Source organism: Pituophis catenifer, unplaced genomic scaffold (genome assembly GCF_029215685.1).
Source record: "Pituophis catenifer annectens isolate HBS135680 unplaced genomic scaffold, rPitCat1.0.hap2 SCAF_1, whole genome shotgun sequence".
Lineage (NCBI taxonomy): Eukaryota > Metazoa > Chordata > Lepidosauria > Squamata > Colubridae > Pituophis > Pituophis catenifer.
Window position 1 is genome coordinate 215,157,469 of NW_027256881.1, and position 18,125 is coordinate 215,175,593.

General features: G+C 38.6%; 1 protein-coding gene across 1 annotated transcript in view; it reads left to right on the plus strand.

Moving 5' to 3' along the window:
• VWDE (von Willebrand factor D and EGF domains) overlaps positions 1–18,125 on the plus strand; it is a 194,995-nt gene that overhangs the window by 135,312 nt on the left and 41,558 nt on the right. Inside the window, exons 23-25 of the mRNA XM_070934354.1 lie at positions 9,407–9,502; positions 10,385–10,480; positions 14,554–14,649. Coding sequence (XP_070790455.1) covers positions 9,407–9,502; positions 10,385–10,480; positions 14,554–14,649 — 288 coding nt within the window. The remainder of the gene's footprint in view (positions 1–9,406; positions 9,503–10,384; positions 10,481–14,553; positions 14,650–18,125) is intronic.

Genomic DNA, 18,125 nt, shown 5'->3' on the forward strand with positions numbered 1-18,125 from the left:
ATTCTGGGGCTAGCCAGAGGTGGTATTTGCTGGTTCTCCAAACTACTCAAAATTTCTGGTACCAGTTCTCCGAATTGCTCAAAATTTCCACTCCTGGTTCTCCAGAACCTGTCAGAACCTGCTGGATTTCACCCCTGATTTTATGGCACTTAATACTTCCTCCATTAGAATATCTGGCATTTCCTTTTTCATGGATGTTGTTATTTTTGAGTGATCTTGATCTTTGCATAGCTCTGAATAGAATTTTTCAATTATTTCTAACATTTCCTGGCTTGTTCTACACACAAAGCCATCTTCACTGCAAAATCCTTCTTTCTTGTATTTATAAGGTTGCATTTTGCTCCATTAATCCCTTTGTTTTCTTCAATTGCCTTTTTCACAAGCTTCACATTAAAATGTCATGTTTATTCTTGGATACATTTTCTTATGGTGTTGCAAAGTTCAATGTACTCTAGTTTATTAGTCAAATTTCTGGTAGTCTTCATTGTTCATTGTTTTTTCATTAAATCAATAGTTTCATCAGAGCTTTTTTTGACTGTACAAAGTGTTTACCAACAGTGCAATAGATATAGCAGATTCAAGGATGTTTTTGACTATTTGTTCATTTTGGTCCATAATGTTCATCTCTTCCAAATCTTTCAATAGAGCAAAGCAATTTGATAGATTAATCTCAAAAATCGCTGTTCTCCTTTAACAGCTTATCACTCCACTCTTTATTTTTATTTTTCGTGACATCTTTATCATTTTCATATACTCTTTTCAACAGTCTATCTTCACTTTAGTTTGTACTATTCTGTGGTGACTTCCTTTGTTAAACCAATTGATGACAGTACAATCGCAGAATATGGTTTTATCACTTGACGTGTTGTAGTCATTTTGCTTGTCTACCCAGATGGACTCTTCCATGTCCATTTTCTGCTAGCTTTTTTGTTGTAAAATGAGTTCATGACATAAAGTTCCTGCCTTTTAGCAAAAACTACTAGTCTGTCACCTCTGTTATCTCATTCACCACTTCTATATGGGCTAGTTGCTTTTTCTTCAGGCATTGTTCTTCCTATTCTTCCATTAAAGTCACCCATTAGTATTTTGTATCAGCATTTTTCTTTGTCTTCAAGGTGGGCCACATCATCGTAAAATTCTTTGACCTCACCATCACTGAGGCTTATTTTTGGCTTGTAAGCTTGAATTTGAAGCTTGCATTGTTTGTTCAATGGAATGATGCATTGGGCTACTCATATATAGTTTCAAATTTTATCACAGAGACTTTCAACTTTTGGTTGATGAAAAAAACCAACTCCGCCACATTGTCCATCTTTGGCACATCTAGTGTATAATAAATGCCCAGTCCTATCAAGTTCATGTAATTTTTTGCCTTTTCGTTTCACATGATCCAATGATATCCCAATGCATATTGTTGAATTCAACCATCAGTTCTTCTAGTCGAGCATCATTTTCATTGTACAAATGTTGATTGTTAATAAAAAGCAGCTAATAGCATACTCATCTATTGACAGTTGATAATTTAGATTATAAAGTACAATAATGCTTTTTTTAAAATGGCAGTCTTTCCACCACTGAAGCTAATAGCCACTAAATTTCTATCCTTCCTTAATGTATATTGACTTTTTTATTTGTACATTTCACTATGAACAGTTGTGCATTTTAGTGTTGGTTAACGTATAAGAGGAAAATTGTGGATCAATTCCTGAGTGCTCAGCATTCACATATCCGTGGAAAAAAATAATACACATTGGTATGAAATCTAGCAAACACATTTTGTAAATACTTATGCATATATATTTTCTCTTTAATATTTACCATATATTCTATATATAATAATAAGGTGACTAAATAATAAGAATATAGCATGAATTAAAATTAATAGTAAAATTAATGCTAAAATCAATTAGCAATTACGAGTTTAGCAAAAGCAAAATATTTTACAGATGTTCTAAATGCTAAGAAATTGGAGGGAAAACATAAAACCCAAAAGAATTGTTCCATATCTGAGAGCAATACAAGGAAAGGTCCTTGTATAGTACTAGAAATAATGGGCGGGGGGTGGGGATACAAAAGGGTTTCGTGTTCAAATCCCAATAGCTGAACAGCTTCATCATGGGAAAGTTAATCTCCATAATAGGCTCTACAAGTGTGCCCAGTAAACAATTTTTGAGTTTGCAGTACCAGTAGTATATAATCCTGTACCTTGTATAGGTTGGCAGTTTAGCTGGTACAATTTGTACAAGCTGCTGTTTCTGCACTTTTTTCAAAGATAGTACCAGTTTAAATAGAATGTGTAGTAATAATACCAATGAAGTGTAACCAAGGCTTTGAGAACCAACACCAAATTTATTCAGCCCAGAAGCCTACCAGCACTCTTATATTGTGAATTTGCCTTTTCAGAGGGAGAGTTACTCCATCTCCAAGACCTCTTTTCCTATTTACCAAGCGTACCTTGGTTTCTCTGGTTTTAATTGAGTAGGTTCTCCCTTATCCTCCCAATTATCAGATTTAGGCAATGCTTAACATATTGATTGCTCTTTCAGTTAACTGATAAGGAGCAATACTGATGACACCACACTCTAAATCTCTTCGTGACCTTCTCCAGCTGTTTAATGAATAAAATGCAAGATAAGATGCAACCCTGTGGGACATCACAGGTCAACAGCTTAGTGTCGAGCAATAATTCCATTATGTAAACTCCTGGCATCAGAGTAAACCCTTGTAAATCTGTGTTCCCAAAGACCAGGCCCCCAGTTGAAGCAGAAGAATTCTGTGGCTGATGACAATGAACCCTTGAGAATTCCAAGGCACTTAGCATTTCCCCAAAAATAATCAAAGCAGCTACGTTATTGAATTAGATCCTAATAATTAGAATCCTTCATAAGCATCTGGAGGGTGAGGCTATCACCTTCTTGATCATCTTTCCCAGAAATTGTATTTATGAAATAGGCCCATAGTTGGTAGATACATTATTCAGGTCAAGGGTGTACTCTTTCTTTTTCATTAGAAATCTTAGAAGTGCTTTTCATTAGAAATCTTAGAAGTGCTTCCTACAGGCAGGGAGAAACATATTTCATCTGAGCAAACGTTGCTCATTACAGCTAACCTTGTTTCCCAAGTTATCCTAGCTAATTGAATTAAATAAATAAGATCTTATATAACTTAGGCGTATCTCTATATAAACTACTATTCATGTGGTATTTGTGACAGTGATTTGAACCCACCTAAAATTATGTATAACATTGGTTTTACATAGTTATTCTGCACTTTCAGATCATCAATCTCATCCAAACACAATATGCTGGGCCAGCTACTACTAATGGAGACAAATTTATGGCTGTCAAAGAAGACATGAAATCCCAGATTGTTCTTGATATAATGTACAAGATTGTTCTTGTACATTATAATCCTCCTGGACAAGAAACCCCAGATAATCTAAGAACATACTTTTTTTTTTTTAATTTGATTTATATGCCAGCCTTCTCCGAAGACTCAGGGCGGCTTACAATGCATTAAACAATAGCCTTCATACTTTTGTATATTTTATACAAAGTCAGCTTTTGCCCCCACAATCTGGGTCCTCATTTTATCTACCTTAGAAAGGATGGAAGGCTGAGTCAACCTTGAGCCTGGTGAGATTTGAACTTGCAGTAATTGCAGGCAGCTGATGTTAATAACAGTGCTTTAGTCTGCTGCGCTACCAGGGCTCTGATCTAGAGATCATTCATTCATTTATATTATTATTTTAGAAATAACCCAACGTATCCAATACACTTCCTCCTCCTATTTTCCACATAACAAAAACAACCCTGTTTGATGGCCTGGGCTAAGAGAGAGTGGCTGCCCAAAGTCACCCAGCTGGCTTCCATGGCTAAGGTGGGACTTGAGCTCATGGTCTCCTGCTTTGCAGCTTGGTACCTTAACCATTATGCCATCTTGATTTCCTCATAGGCTGCAATGGGAACAAAAGGGCAGTCAATCATCAACCTCCTATTCTTTCTTGCAATAATCTACTTGTTCTTCCCTACCATATTTAGCTTTGCTTTGTTCAGTCACATAATATTTTCTGTTCTTCACTTTCCCCAGAGAGTGTATTCTCCATGCAGCCAACAATATTTCCCCCACATTTTCCTAGTACCCACAAAAAAATGTTGTGGTGCAAAGAGGAAACAAGAGGGTTACCTGGGCAGAGGTAATTTCAAGCCCCAGGCATCTGATGCACTTAAACAAAAGCTGATCCTGTGAAGAATCTGTTTTCCACAGGTAACACTAAGGCAAGCAATGACAGCAGCTAGATGAGACAGCACAGTTTCATTTTCACTCTCTCTGGCCCAAATGGAAGTTTTATTTTTAGTGTCCACTTACTGGGAGCTGTTAGTAGTTAACTAGAACACAGTAGCCACAATTTAAGTAGAAATGTTTCCATCAAATAGAATGGGCACTCCTCATTTGTATGCCTAATATGACTTTTCAAATACTGTAATGGAATATAGTTAAATTGCTCAAGCCATTAGGAAAATTTATTTTGCTACCATTTGTCCAACATCCATATACTGTAATCTATTGTAATTCCTTATATTGTTCCATTCAGTTAATATGTACAGCCTTTTTCACTGACTCAAAACATGAAACATTCTTGATTATGCAGCTACTATATGTCTGCTAATAAATTAAGATTCAGTTTGAATTTGTACTTTGATGCAAAGAGTAGATTTGATTCAAATTTGCAATCTGATGAGTTGATTCAATTCAAGGGCGTATGTGCATGTGCAGAAGTCCATCAGGTCTTCTGAGTGACTAAAAGACAGTGAATAGAACTGATTTGATTATTCAGTTCAAAGAGATAATTTCATCAAATCATCTTAAAATCAGATATTTGAATGAAAGCTTTGCACAAAGTTAGCAATTACTCACTTCCAAACGATATGGATAGTACATAAACCTAATAAATAAATACTTATGCTAGACATTGATAAATAATTTATTTCAATTACTATTTACCAAGTACCATTCCCATACAATATAAATCTATTTTGAATTGTGAGATTGTGACAACAGTAGTGCCTGTGATCAGTAATTTTATAAAACTCTCTAATGAGATGTATTTATTCAAGTAAATTCAGAAGCTGAAGACTGGTTTGCCTTCATTGGAGAACACACTTAATTTTTTTATGAGTTGCAGCATTCCAGGTACTATAAGTTCAGTCATGCACGTATATTGAAATGGATCTTATTTCAGCATGTATATTTTTAAATGTTAAAAAAAAATAACACAAATACGCAGCAATGGCTTTTGTGAAATTTCAGAGTTGTAAGAGAGCTGTAAATATGGCATGGTATTTTAAAAAAATACATATGAAAAATCAATTTAAAAGACTTCTCTGTTTAGAAGCAAGAAATATATATTTCTTAGTTTCATAACGCATAGAACTCACATGATAACTAACCTGCCTAATAGCAATGTGGAAGATGGAATACCTATAAATTTTCTCCTGGGATTGAGTAGTTGTTGTGTGATTCAGGGAAAATATGTATTTGATTTAAGAAGTGCTACATTTACATTATCTTATAGTTAAAACCTGTTTTGCCTTTGAATCCAAAGCATTCTACAGGCTTTTTTTTATCCTTACTCTAAAATAATTTATTTTGAATTAACTTACTTCCAAATAAATCAGCATTACAACCAAAGTATCACAATATGCTTTTGGTTTTGCAGAATATTTATTTGCTTACCATTTTCTCCTGGCATTATAACATGAGAACAAGAATAGCTTAAAAAAAAAAAACAACCATGGAAGTCAAGGCCAAGGAATAAAATATGTCTATAGTTGTAAAGTCATTTATCCAATTACATTACAATTTTTGAAAAACCTTATAGATATTTTTCATACATCTTTCCTACATTATCGTCAATTGCCACATGAATAGTATGGAGGCAAGCAAGAAGAGGCAAGCAGGGAAAGATCACAGAAAAAAGCTTAGCTTCTCTATGTAAAAGTATATGAAATAATAACTCAAATTATTTTGAATAATAAAATGCAATATTCTTTAAAACACAAAATATAGTGAGGAGGAGGTAACAGAGAAAACTAGCATAGGCATAATGTGTATATAAGATAAACATATTTTATTGTATGCTAAGCTTTATTAGAACATTCTTTATTTTTTTATTTATTTATTTTCAATTTATATACTGCCCTTCTCCCTGAGGACTCAGGGCGGTGCACAGCCAGAATTAAAAACATGAAATACAAATATTAAAAACAATTAAAATCTATATAAATTTGGCCCAAAATTGAAAAAACCACAAACCAATTAAACATTTAAAAATTTTAAAAAATTTCTTCCTAAACCAGCCCGGATTGCTGGAAAAAGTGGGTTTTAAGGGCACGGCGGAAGGCACTGAGGTCTTGGATTCTCCTTATCTCTGGGGGCAGCTGATTCCAGAGGGTAGGTGCCCCCACAGAGAAGGCTTTCTACCTGGGGGTCACCAGCCTACATTGTTTGGCTGATGGCACCCTGAGGAGGCCCTCTCTGTGGGAGCGCACGGGTCGCTGGGAGGTCGTCGGTAGCAGCAGGCGGTCTCGAAGATAGCTAGGCCCTATGCCATGGAGCGCTTTAAAGGTGATAACCACACCTTGAAGCGCACCCGGAAGACCACCAGGAGCCAGTGCAGCTCACGCAGGAGCGGTGTTACATGGGAGCACCATGCTGCTCCCATCACTACCCGCGCTGCTGCGTTCTGGACCAGCTGGAGCCTCCGGGTGCCCCTCAAGGGGAGCTCCATGTAGAGAGCATTGCAGTAGTCAAGGCGAGAGGTGACAAGGACATGAGTGACTTTGCACAGGGAATCCCGATCAAGAAAGGGCCGCAACTGGCGAATCAGGCGAACCTGATAAAAGGTCCCCCTGGTTACAGCCGTCAGATGTTCCTCCAAGGACAGCTGCATATCCAGGAGGACTCCCAGATTGCGAGCCCTTTCTGTGGGGGCCAAGGACTCACCCCCAATAGTCAGTGATGGAGTCAACTGACTATATCGGGATGCCGGGAGCCACAGCCACTCAGTCTTGGAAGGGTTGAGCTTGAGCCTTCCTCCCCATCCAGATCCGCACAGCCTGCAGGCACTGAGACATCACTTCAAGGGCATCGTTGGGGTGGCCTGGGGTGGAGATGTACAGCTGGGTGTCATCAGCGTACTGATGGTATCTCACCCCGAAGCCACGGATGATTTCGCCCAGCGGTTTCACATAAATGTTGAACAGAAGGGGCGAGAGGACTGATCCCTGCGGCACTCCACAGACGAGAGGCCTCGAGGTCGACCTCTGCCCCCCTGCCAACACAAACTGCGACCGGTCGGAGAGAAAGGAAGAGAACCACCGCAATACGGTGCCTCCCACCCCCAACTCTTCCAGCCGGTGCAGCATGATACCATGGTCGATGGTATCAAAAGCCGCTGAGAGGTCTAACAGGACCAGAACAGAGGAGCAACCCCTGTCCCGAGCCCTCCAGAGATCATCAACCAACGTGACCAATGCCGTTTCCGTGCTGTGCCCAGACCTGAAACCTGACTGGAATGGATCTAGATAAGATGCTTCCTCCAGGAATTGTGGAAACTGTTGCGCGACCACACTCTCAACAACCTTCGCCATAAAGCGAAGGTTGGAGACAGGACGATAGTTGGCCAATATTGCCGGATCCAGGGACGGCTTCTTGAGGAGAGGCCTCACCACCGCCTCTTTCAAGGCAGCGGGGAAGTAACCCTCACTCAATGAAGCATTGATAACACCCTGGAGCCAGCCTCGTGTAACCTCCCGGGAAGCCAGTACCAACCAGGAGGGACACGGGTCCAGTAAACATGTGGCCGTACTAAGTCTCCCCAAAATCCTGTCCACATCATCGGGAGTCACAGCATCAAACTCCTCCCAGATAACATTCTCAAGACTATTCCTCATCACCCTGCCCTGATCTACCCAGTCAGAGTCCAAATCCCCCCGGATCTGAGCGATTTTGTCATACAGGTATTGTCCAAAATCCTCTGCCCTGCCTTCCAGGGTGGTTTTTCTGCCAAAATCATTTCACCAAACTGTGATCCACTAGAACAAAGTTTAAAACTTTCCCAAGTTCATCATCAAATAAGAATGAGAATTAAAAACAAGACCCTAATAACCTCATTGTTCAACTTAGAGCTATCAATAGCACTTAGGCTTATATACCGCTTCGCAGTGCTTTACAGCCCTCTCTAAGCGGTTTACAGAGTCAGCCTATTGCCCCCAACAATCTGCGTCCTCATTTTATCCACCTCGAAAGGATGGAAGGCTGAGTCAACCTTGAGCCTGCTGAGATTTGAACTGCCAAATTGCAGTCAGCCGGCAGGCAGGAGGAGTAGCCTGCAGTACTGCATACTAACCACTGCACCACCACGGCTCTTATAAAGCTACAAAGATTTCCATTAATCACCCATTCTCCTGAAAAAATGATTAAGTGGATTATTTAGGGGACAAAACAAATCCAAATGGAAAAATTGAAGTCACTGTTATTTTTTTTTCCAGCTTTCCTGCTCAGTCATATTACACAATGTTATATCTATAGGCACAGCATTATCAATCCCTGCCTTGATCTCTGCCCATCTAATCATAATTCAACTGCAATACTTGGAACTGAAACATAACTTTGATTTTACAGGCAACTTGATAAGATATGACCTACTGGGACATCATTTCAAATATATTTCCTTCTCTAAACAGAGAAATAGAATGACCAAAGGTGGGCAAGAAAGCAGTGGGTGGAAGAGTCATTTCCAACTTCCTGCTGGATTCCCCATTGAGTTTCCTTGTGGGAAGCTGGCAGTGAGCTTTGGAAATCCCCTTTTCTCCCTCCCTAGAATTCCTGCTGGCTTTCCTGTTTACTTTGCTTGTGGGAAGCTTGTAGGCACAACTTCAGTGGGGAAACTAGCAGAATTCAAGTCCTAGGGATGTAGCTAGGTAAGTGGCAGTGATGTTGAAGCAACCACAACTTCCCCAACTTTAATTCACATGGGAATGGATCCCAGCATTCTGCAAGTTAGCCCATTTGAGCTATCTTGGTTCAATCGTTATTGCTGAGCAGTGATGGGTTGCTCCCGATAGTAAAAGTGTCAGGAGGCTCCGCCCACCCGCCCTGACATCATATTTGGTGATCTGCGCATGCGCAGAAGCTCCCGTTGTGAACTGGTAAGTAGAACCTACCCCAGCCTCTGAGGTATCATTTTGCTCAAATGTAAGCTTACAAACAGATGTCAGAGTTTTAGTATTATATAGATAAAGCAGAGATATATCAGTGGTAGAATATAGATCAACAGGATCCTCATTACATTACAGCCAATCTACTCTAAATTCAGTTATCATTTTTCTGTTCTTTTATATAGCACTTTGCGATCCATTGTGTGAAAATGGAGGGACCTGTATCAGTCACAATATCTGTTCCTGTGCATATGGATTTGTTGGTTCAAGATGTGAAACACGTAAGTATACTATTATGCATATGTAACTTTATCAATCTTCCCACATATTGATAGCTAATAAATAATACAAGAAAGAAGAATGCAAACTTTACACAACAGCAGCAATAATAATAACTGGGGAGGACTCAATAGGTAGATAAAAATGCTAAATCCAAACTAAGCATCTGGCTGATTGTGACAGACCATAATTCTGACATTATTTTAAATCAAATCTAATCTAGTATGCAACATGTAACTCAGTATTTCAATATTAATAAATATATGTAATGCTCAATAACATCATATCTGATGCTGTGCTTTCTAAAAGCACATTAACACCATAAAATGTATTCAATCTTTTTCAATAGTTACTTTGTAACAGCTCTGTTGCAGAGAAACATTTTTTATGGTAATGTTTGCGAAATTCAAAGCATTGAAAAAAATACATTATAATACTGAGAATATAAAGGACTTGGGGGGGAATTGCCATTAAGATTCAAGTTATTGTTCAAAATGTATACTAATATGTTAATAACTTTAAAACAATCTGCCTTTAAAACTAATCACAATTTAATAGTACACATATTTTACACTATCTTAACTACAAACCCTGGTCAGTGACTGACTATCCTGTTATCCGTGATCATTTTTTAAAACACCTCTCTGCAAAGAGTATCTACAATAGGTTTAAAAGATGTTCCTGTGTGAATCAGTTTAAAAAAAAAAAAAAAAAAGCTGTTCATTAAGAAATGAAGGGTTTACATGACATTTAAATTTTGGTTTTAACAACATAGTCCTTGAGAAGCTCTCAGTGGCTGCCCTGGATTTCAATCAGCATAATTTAGAGCAAAATTCAGATGCTAATAATCGGTACAATTGAACTTGCCCTAATTTGTTTTTCAGTGGTTTGCAATAAGCATTGTCACAATGGTGGGAAATGTGTGGCACCAGATGAATGCCAATGCAAGGCTGGATGGAGTGGTCCTTTATGTGAAACAGGTAAACCATATGTTACTAAAAAATTTCCATGAAAACACAGTATGTAATAATTCCCTTAAAGGTACATGTAACACATTTATCTGGGACTGATATTAAATTCTCCCCCGAGAAGCAAGGCAAGACTTCAGTCTCCTCTGGTCTTTTGGAAATGTCTGAAGACTTAGCCGTCTCTCTTGGAGCTCACAGAGAAGCACACAGACACGGGGCTGAGTTAGTGCTCTTCCCCCTGCCTTTTAATTAACTTCTATGTTGAATTTAACCATCCTTGCCTCTATTGAAAAATTTTGAATTTAATTTTTATATTTTTAATACTTTATTTGTACACCGTTCAGAGTCTCCCTCTGTGAGGAAGGTAGATGGTGCCTATGTTTGATAGATAGATAGATAGATAGATAGATAGATAGATAGATAGATAGATAGATAGATAACATAGCTCCACCCATAACCATCATCTCACATACAAGTAACTTATCTTTTGTAGAGGACTGAATATTGTCCCCTGTTTGTAGGTGCCTAATTTGTTTTTAAGACTCAACAAGATAATATTTGGCATTATATTATAACACTAAATTCTGTAAACTGCCTTGAGTCGCTATGGGCGAATAGGCAGCAATATAAATCTAATAAATAAATAAATAAATAAACCTCTGTGTCAGAAGCACCAAAGCACTTCTGTGATGAAAGGATTAACCAGTGACTTCATCATTGCCTGGAGGATGCCCAGTGGGGGGCTCCTTTCATGTCCCCATTAGTGAGTGTCCCCCCCCCAAAGTGGTACCTATTTATCTACTTATCTTTACATGCTTTAGAACTGCTAAATCAGCAGGAGCTGGAGCGAATGACGGGATCTCAGCCTGTCACACAGCAGCACTCGGGCTTCGAATGCAGGCTTGCAAATTGTCAACCCAGCCTAACCACATGAGTCACCGCGCTCCTACATTTGACATTTATGTATTTTAATTATGGTACAGGCAATTGCGACAGGATACAGCATTCTGTATTAAATTTCTGGGGTTTTAAAATTTAGCCGAATTTATTTAATAATTTTAAACTATTTTAACTGATGTTGTTTTGTGTTTTTAATAGGCTGTATACCGCCCTGAGTCCTTCGGGAGAAGGGCGGTATAAAAATAAAATTATTATTATTACTATTATTATTATTATTATTATTATTATTATTATTATTATTATTATTATTATTATTATTATTATTCTAACATCCATTATCTGCACTCTTTGCCCACGTGTTTGGATCTACTTGTGATTTCCATACATTCAATGCAGTGGTCTGTTAGACCATTCTGAAAGCATTGAGCTAAATGCATTTGCTTTTGATTATGAAAATAATGGTGCAACAGACATTTCTGATGCAGTAGACATTTCATAGTCTAGTTTCCTTGTTTTCACCAACAGCCAAATGTAAAGCCAAAGTGGAGATTCAATCTTAGGGCTGCATGCGGCCTCTGAAGCTTTGATTGGGGACCTTCAAACATTCTTACTAAATTATTATATGACAGAAAGGAAAATGTTTTATAATACGATTGAAGAGTAATAATTTTAACAGTATTAGTTTTAATGAAGTAGAAACAAATGAAATTAAGCATGTAATTTTACGTTGGCTGAAAACCTATGACTTGTTGGATCTATACTTCCTGAAATATAGAATTCGGCAAATTATTCTGAGAAAAGTACAACACTTGGCCCCAAACAGAGGTGGTATTCAACAGGTTCTGACCAGTTCTGGAGAAGTGGTAGTGGAAATTTTAAGTAGTTCGGAGAACCGGTAAATACCACCTCTGACTGACCCCACCCCCATCTGTTTTCTGCCTCTCGAGTCCCAGCTGATTGGGAGGAAAATGGGGATTTTACAGTATCCTTCCCCTGGAGTGGGATGGAAATGGAGATGTTACAGTATCCTTCCCCTGCCATGCCCACCAAGCCATGCCCACCAAGCCATGCGCACCAAGTCATGCCATGCCCACCAATCACGCCCACCCACAGAACCAGTAGTAAAAAAATATTTAATCCCACCATTGGCCCCAAAGTATTGTTATCCATCCCAAACTCTTAAGGAAGGACCGTAAGTGGAAAAGCACATGCTTTGAAGATTTTTGGAAACTATAATTAGCACTCCTAGATAATGCTGGGAAATATGGGGTGTGTGTTTTTTTTTAATATCTGCAAATCACTATAAATGAAGAAGTGTGGATCCTTTTAACCTGCAAACTGCACTTGGCCTTGGTGGAAGCTACACTTCAGTACTAAATCTGATTTCATTCCATTTCACTTTTGTTAACACCATTTATGAATTGGCAAAAATTGCTTCTTCCCTATGGCATAGGAGCATACTGCAGTGGCCATTTGGGGGGGGGGGCGCTTTGTGATGTTAAAGAGTTCCAGTTTTCTGCATTTTTACCAAAGTCAGGGGTGAAATAAATGGAATCAGGGTTAGGATCTGGTAAAAACTGGTGCAGAGCAAGTCCTATATGACAAGTTTACACAAATTGAAGTGCACAAAGGAAGCCAAGCATGCAAACCATAATATCAATAGCAATAGCACTTAGTCTTATATACCACTTTACAGTGCTTCACAGCCCTTTCTAAGTGGTTTTACAGAATCAGCCTATTGCCCCCAACAATCTGGGTCTTCATTTTACCCACCTCGGAAGGATGGAAGACTGAGTCAATCTTGAGCCTGGTGGGATTTGAACTGCCAAATTGCAGGCAGCCGGGCAGTCAGCAGAAATGGCCTGCAGTACTGCACTCTAACCACTGCACCACTGAGGCTGTTTGCCCAACAGCCATAAACAACACCCAAGCAGTGATTCAATAAACCTCCTGCTTCCTGCTGGGACCACTTTTTTGAATTATTAACAATCTAACTGGCTATAATATAACACTAGTGTCCTGCCTTCATAAATTTCAGGTTGGTATCATGGCATCAGCTATATTCAATAGTTCACTTTCTGATTAATATAAAAAGAGGAAAAAAGATCTCAATATGGTCCGTGTACCCCTGTAGGGATTATTAGTGTTAATATTATTTATGTCCTCTTTTTTTGTTTGGCCATATGTGTACTGGGGAAAAAGCAGCTTTCTTGATGACTAGATTCAAAGGAAACAGAATCGTGCAAGTTGCTTTTCTAATTGGCTACATTATGCAACAAAAATGTAATAAAAGTTGAATGCTGATTGGAGTAAAAGGTTTATTGTATTTATTGTATACACATTTTAGGTTGTTTTTGTCAGTTTATATGAATAACCCTTAAGAATTATATTAACATGTGTAGCAACTTATATATCCAGGTCAAATAAGGACCGATTTGCATTAATGTACTTAAATACTAAAAGTGCTCATGGCATTTTGCTTCACTTAGTTTTCACCGGAAGTAAAAAAATTTAGAACCCACCCCTGGCATACAGGTCATAAAAGTACTAATGTCTAATTGTACAATTCATACAAATTAATATACTTTATAGATTTGCTCAGATCCCTAAATAAACATTGAATAAACATTGAGATATATATATTTATAATCCAATTAATTTTATCCTCAAACTAACAAAATAACTCCCATTCCTCTTAAGCTGTTTTGTCTTATTCAAGACAAGGCAACATGGATGATTTTTGTACATGAATGCCAGTTTATATTATTTATAGATGTGACTGAAGCCTCATTTTTACAGCATTGGTAAATACAAGGCATATACTTCATGCTATAAACCAGTAAATAGTAGTCAATATATCATGGACTTCAGTGTCATCACATTTACAAAGTGTTACTGCTTCTACAATGGACAGAAAAGGTGAGAGAAAAGGCAGAGAAGAAATTTGCCTCAAAGTGCCTTAGAAATAGAGATGCACCTGGAGAAAAAGATTGCAAAACAAATATTAAACAAAATATTACTGTGATTCTAAGGGACAAAATGTCTCATGGCTCACTGAGCCATTGTTTAAAACAGAATTATTCTGTGTTCTTAATAAAAAAAATATATAGTGAGAGAGCAAGGAAGAATTTGATATTTTCCTCCTTACCTGAGATAAATGTTTATTATGTTTTCTATTGGGACAGCCATTTGCAAACCCATTTGCCTAAATGGTGGGACCTGTATTCGGCCAAATATATGTGCTTGTCCATTTGGTTTCTTCGGGCTTCAATGTCAATCTGGTAAGATGAATAAATTAAATTCTAATGATTAAATATTGTTTCCCTTCCCTGCAAGAATATTGTATATTCTTTCCCATTATTTGTTGCATCTTCACTTTCATTCAAAACAAACCATGTGCTGGCATATTGTTTATATGACATGCATAAAGGTAAAGGTAAAGGTTCCCCTCTCACATATGTGCTAGTCGTTCCCGACTCTAGGGAGCGGTGCTCATCTCCATTTCAAAGCTGTTGTCCGAAGACAACATCCCTTATGACATGCATAGTAAGATGTTAATTGAAATAGTGCTGTGTATTGAATTGCCCTGTATTATTTTTAAAGACAGAAAGGCATATATGTAAATAATGTATTGAGCGTATCACAGCAAACAAATCTGTTATTCATAATGAACTCAACTTTAAAATATATGTTGGCAAAATGTCACAATACACAGTACATTACTATGTCAGTACACTCAATATTGTAAGCGAGAGAGCTTGATAGGCACTATATTACTTTAAATGAGAGTAAAACGGATGGATAGATGGTAAGTTTCCTTTTTGTTCTATCAGCCAGGAGATAAATTCTCCTTAACTGGTTTGCATGTACTGTTTCTCCCCATACACAGACTCTTTCTAATAATCTGATATAAATTGCTGTTACACATATAATTTTCCTAATCTAATATAATTACAAGACTGTTAGCAGTTCAAAGTATGTTACATATTTATTGGTATAATTTGTTTGTATTGCAGCAATCCATACAGTAATTTCTTCCTGGTCAATACAACATAGATTTTTTTTTTTAATGTGAGATGTATTAAATTATATTATAGTCAAGGATGAGAGAATTTTGCACTGCATACTTTGGTTTATTCTGGTTTGCTCTATTCCAGTGTTGGTGAACCTTTTTGGCACCAAGTGCCAAAACGGGAGTGCACTTGCACATGCAGAGGAGAGCCAGAAACCAGAAGAGCAGCTCCCTGGCGCGCATATGCAGGAGCACCAGAAACCGGAAGAGCAGTTCCCTGGGGTGCATGCGCGTGCCAGGAAACTGAGCTTCCAATTTCTGGTGTGCACATGCCTGCCGGTCACCTGGTCTTCCGGTTTCTAGTGTGCATGCACACAAAAAGACCAGCTGGCAGCGCACATGCGCATGTCAGAAACTGGAAGCTCAGCTTCCTGGTGTGTGCATGTGAACCAGGAAGCTACTCTTCCAGTTTCCGGCACTCCTGTATGCATGAAGATTAGCTGGCTGGCGTGCATGAGCTTGCCAGAACCTAGAAGAGCAACGTGCAACAGCTGGTGTGCCCAGAAAGATGGCTCTGCATGCTACTTCCGGCACGTGTGCCATAGATTCGCCATCATGGCTCTATTCTAATGAAATACAGTTTAAGAAATTTCCTGACAGTAAGAACAATTAAGCAGTGGAATGGTTTGCCTTCAGAGGTTGTTGGTGCTCCAACACTGGAAGCTTTTAAGAAGAGACTGGATAGCCATTTGTCTGAGATGATATAGGGCAGTGATGGCTAACCTTTTTGCCGTCACGTGCCAAAAGCAGGGAAGCGTGGGGGGATTGCGCACGTGCGTGCCCATACCCATTATTCAATGCCCCTTGCGCCCCGCCCCCTGTGCATGCACACACTCCCCCCACTTTTGGCACACAATGGCATAAAGATTGCTGGTGGGCCTGGTAGACCCATTTTTCGCCCTCCCCAGGCTCGAGAGGCTTTCTTGGAGCCTGGGGAGGGCAAAAATAGCCTCCCCACCCCCCTGGAGGCCCTCCGGAGGCCAGAAACAGCCTGTTTCCCGACTTCCAGTGGGCCTGGAAGGCCCAAAAATCAACTGGCTGGCACACACATGCACGCTGGAACTGAGCTAGGGCAATTCTCACGTGCCCACAGATATGGCTCCGTGTGCCACCTGTGGCATGTGTGCCATAGGTTCACCATCACGGATATAGGGTTTCCTGATTGAACAGGGGGTTGGACTAGAAGAGCTCTAAGGTTCCTTCCAACTCTGTTATTCTATTCTGTTAAAGAAACTTTTGATAACCAAACTTTTGCCATTTCATACCCTGAAAGAGTGAAAACAGTCCCATCCCTGATAGTAACAGGCAACTGCCATTTTTCACCAGTTTTGCTAAGCATCTATCAGAAATTTTGCACTTAGCTTCAACTGCCTTTCAGTTTCTCATTTAAATTGTTTTTTTTTTCTTACCAGCAACTTTGGGAAAACAGTGTTTTATCATTATAGTCTTACTGATTAAAACATTCCAATCATTGAAGTCCACATAACCTTATTACATCTAATTGTGTCTATGATCTACACATAAACAAATTAATGCCTCATTAAATACTCATTAATAGTGGTTTGAATTATCTTATTGCAATTTTCTGTTTGTAATTGTTGTATTTTGTTTTAAATTGTGTGGGTTGTCTTTTTTTTTTTTATGGTATTGTTTCTTAGCTGTCTGTGCGGGCGGAGGGGAGATGAGGAATTAAAGTAAAACAGTAATTGTAACAGTAGTAATACAATGCAACATAATTATTACAATAATAGCAATGATGATGATTTTCATTGAAAGCCTAAAATAGAAATCTTAAATGAACAACCTCAAAGTAAGTCTGATTGAGATCCCTTCTAAGTACCACATATGTAACATTGCAGTGTAAAGCTAACACCTAAATACATTTATTTATTCCAGCAATCCTCAAGCTCCAGTAATATCATCTTTGATAAAAGGCTATATACAGTGATGGGATTCAGGTAATTTAACAACCAGTTCTCTGCCCTAATGATTTCTTCCAACAACCAGTGTGCCAAACTGCTCAGAAAGTTAACAACCGGTTCTCCCGAAGTGGTGCGAACTGGCTGAATCCCACCACTGGCTATATAACTATATAGAAATAGAATGACTGGGCCAAAAGAAACCAAAGGTACCAGTAGTACCAATAGTGATAGGTGCCTTGGGCACAATCCCAAAACAATTGGAGTACCACCAGCATTGACAAAATCACCATTAGTCAATTGCAAAAGGCTGCTTTACTCCAAACAGCTTACATCCTACGACAATATCTGTGACCCCATCAAACATCCACATCTGCCTATCCCAGGTCCTTGGCAAGGACTCGATAAGCAGACAAAAATGCCAAATCTAGTCTGAACATCTAGCTCACTGTGTGACAAATCATAAATAATAATAATTGCATAATTGGCAGAATACCCCATAAAGTATGGTGGCTGAGGTCATATAGTAAACTGAATGGAAAGAAAACAAACCACATTCTGGCTTTTCTTCCTATATAAAGGTATGCTAGAATAATGAAAATCCTTTGATTGGAGGGCTTCCTTGAGAAATCAGATTCTATCAGTAATCTGTAATCCTAAATATCATCATGGGCACAGTGTTACCATGGACCTGTGCCATAGCATTAGGCTGCTGAGGTCTATTTTGCAATTTCTGTCCTATTACCAATAACCTTGGTTTATTTAT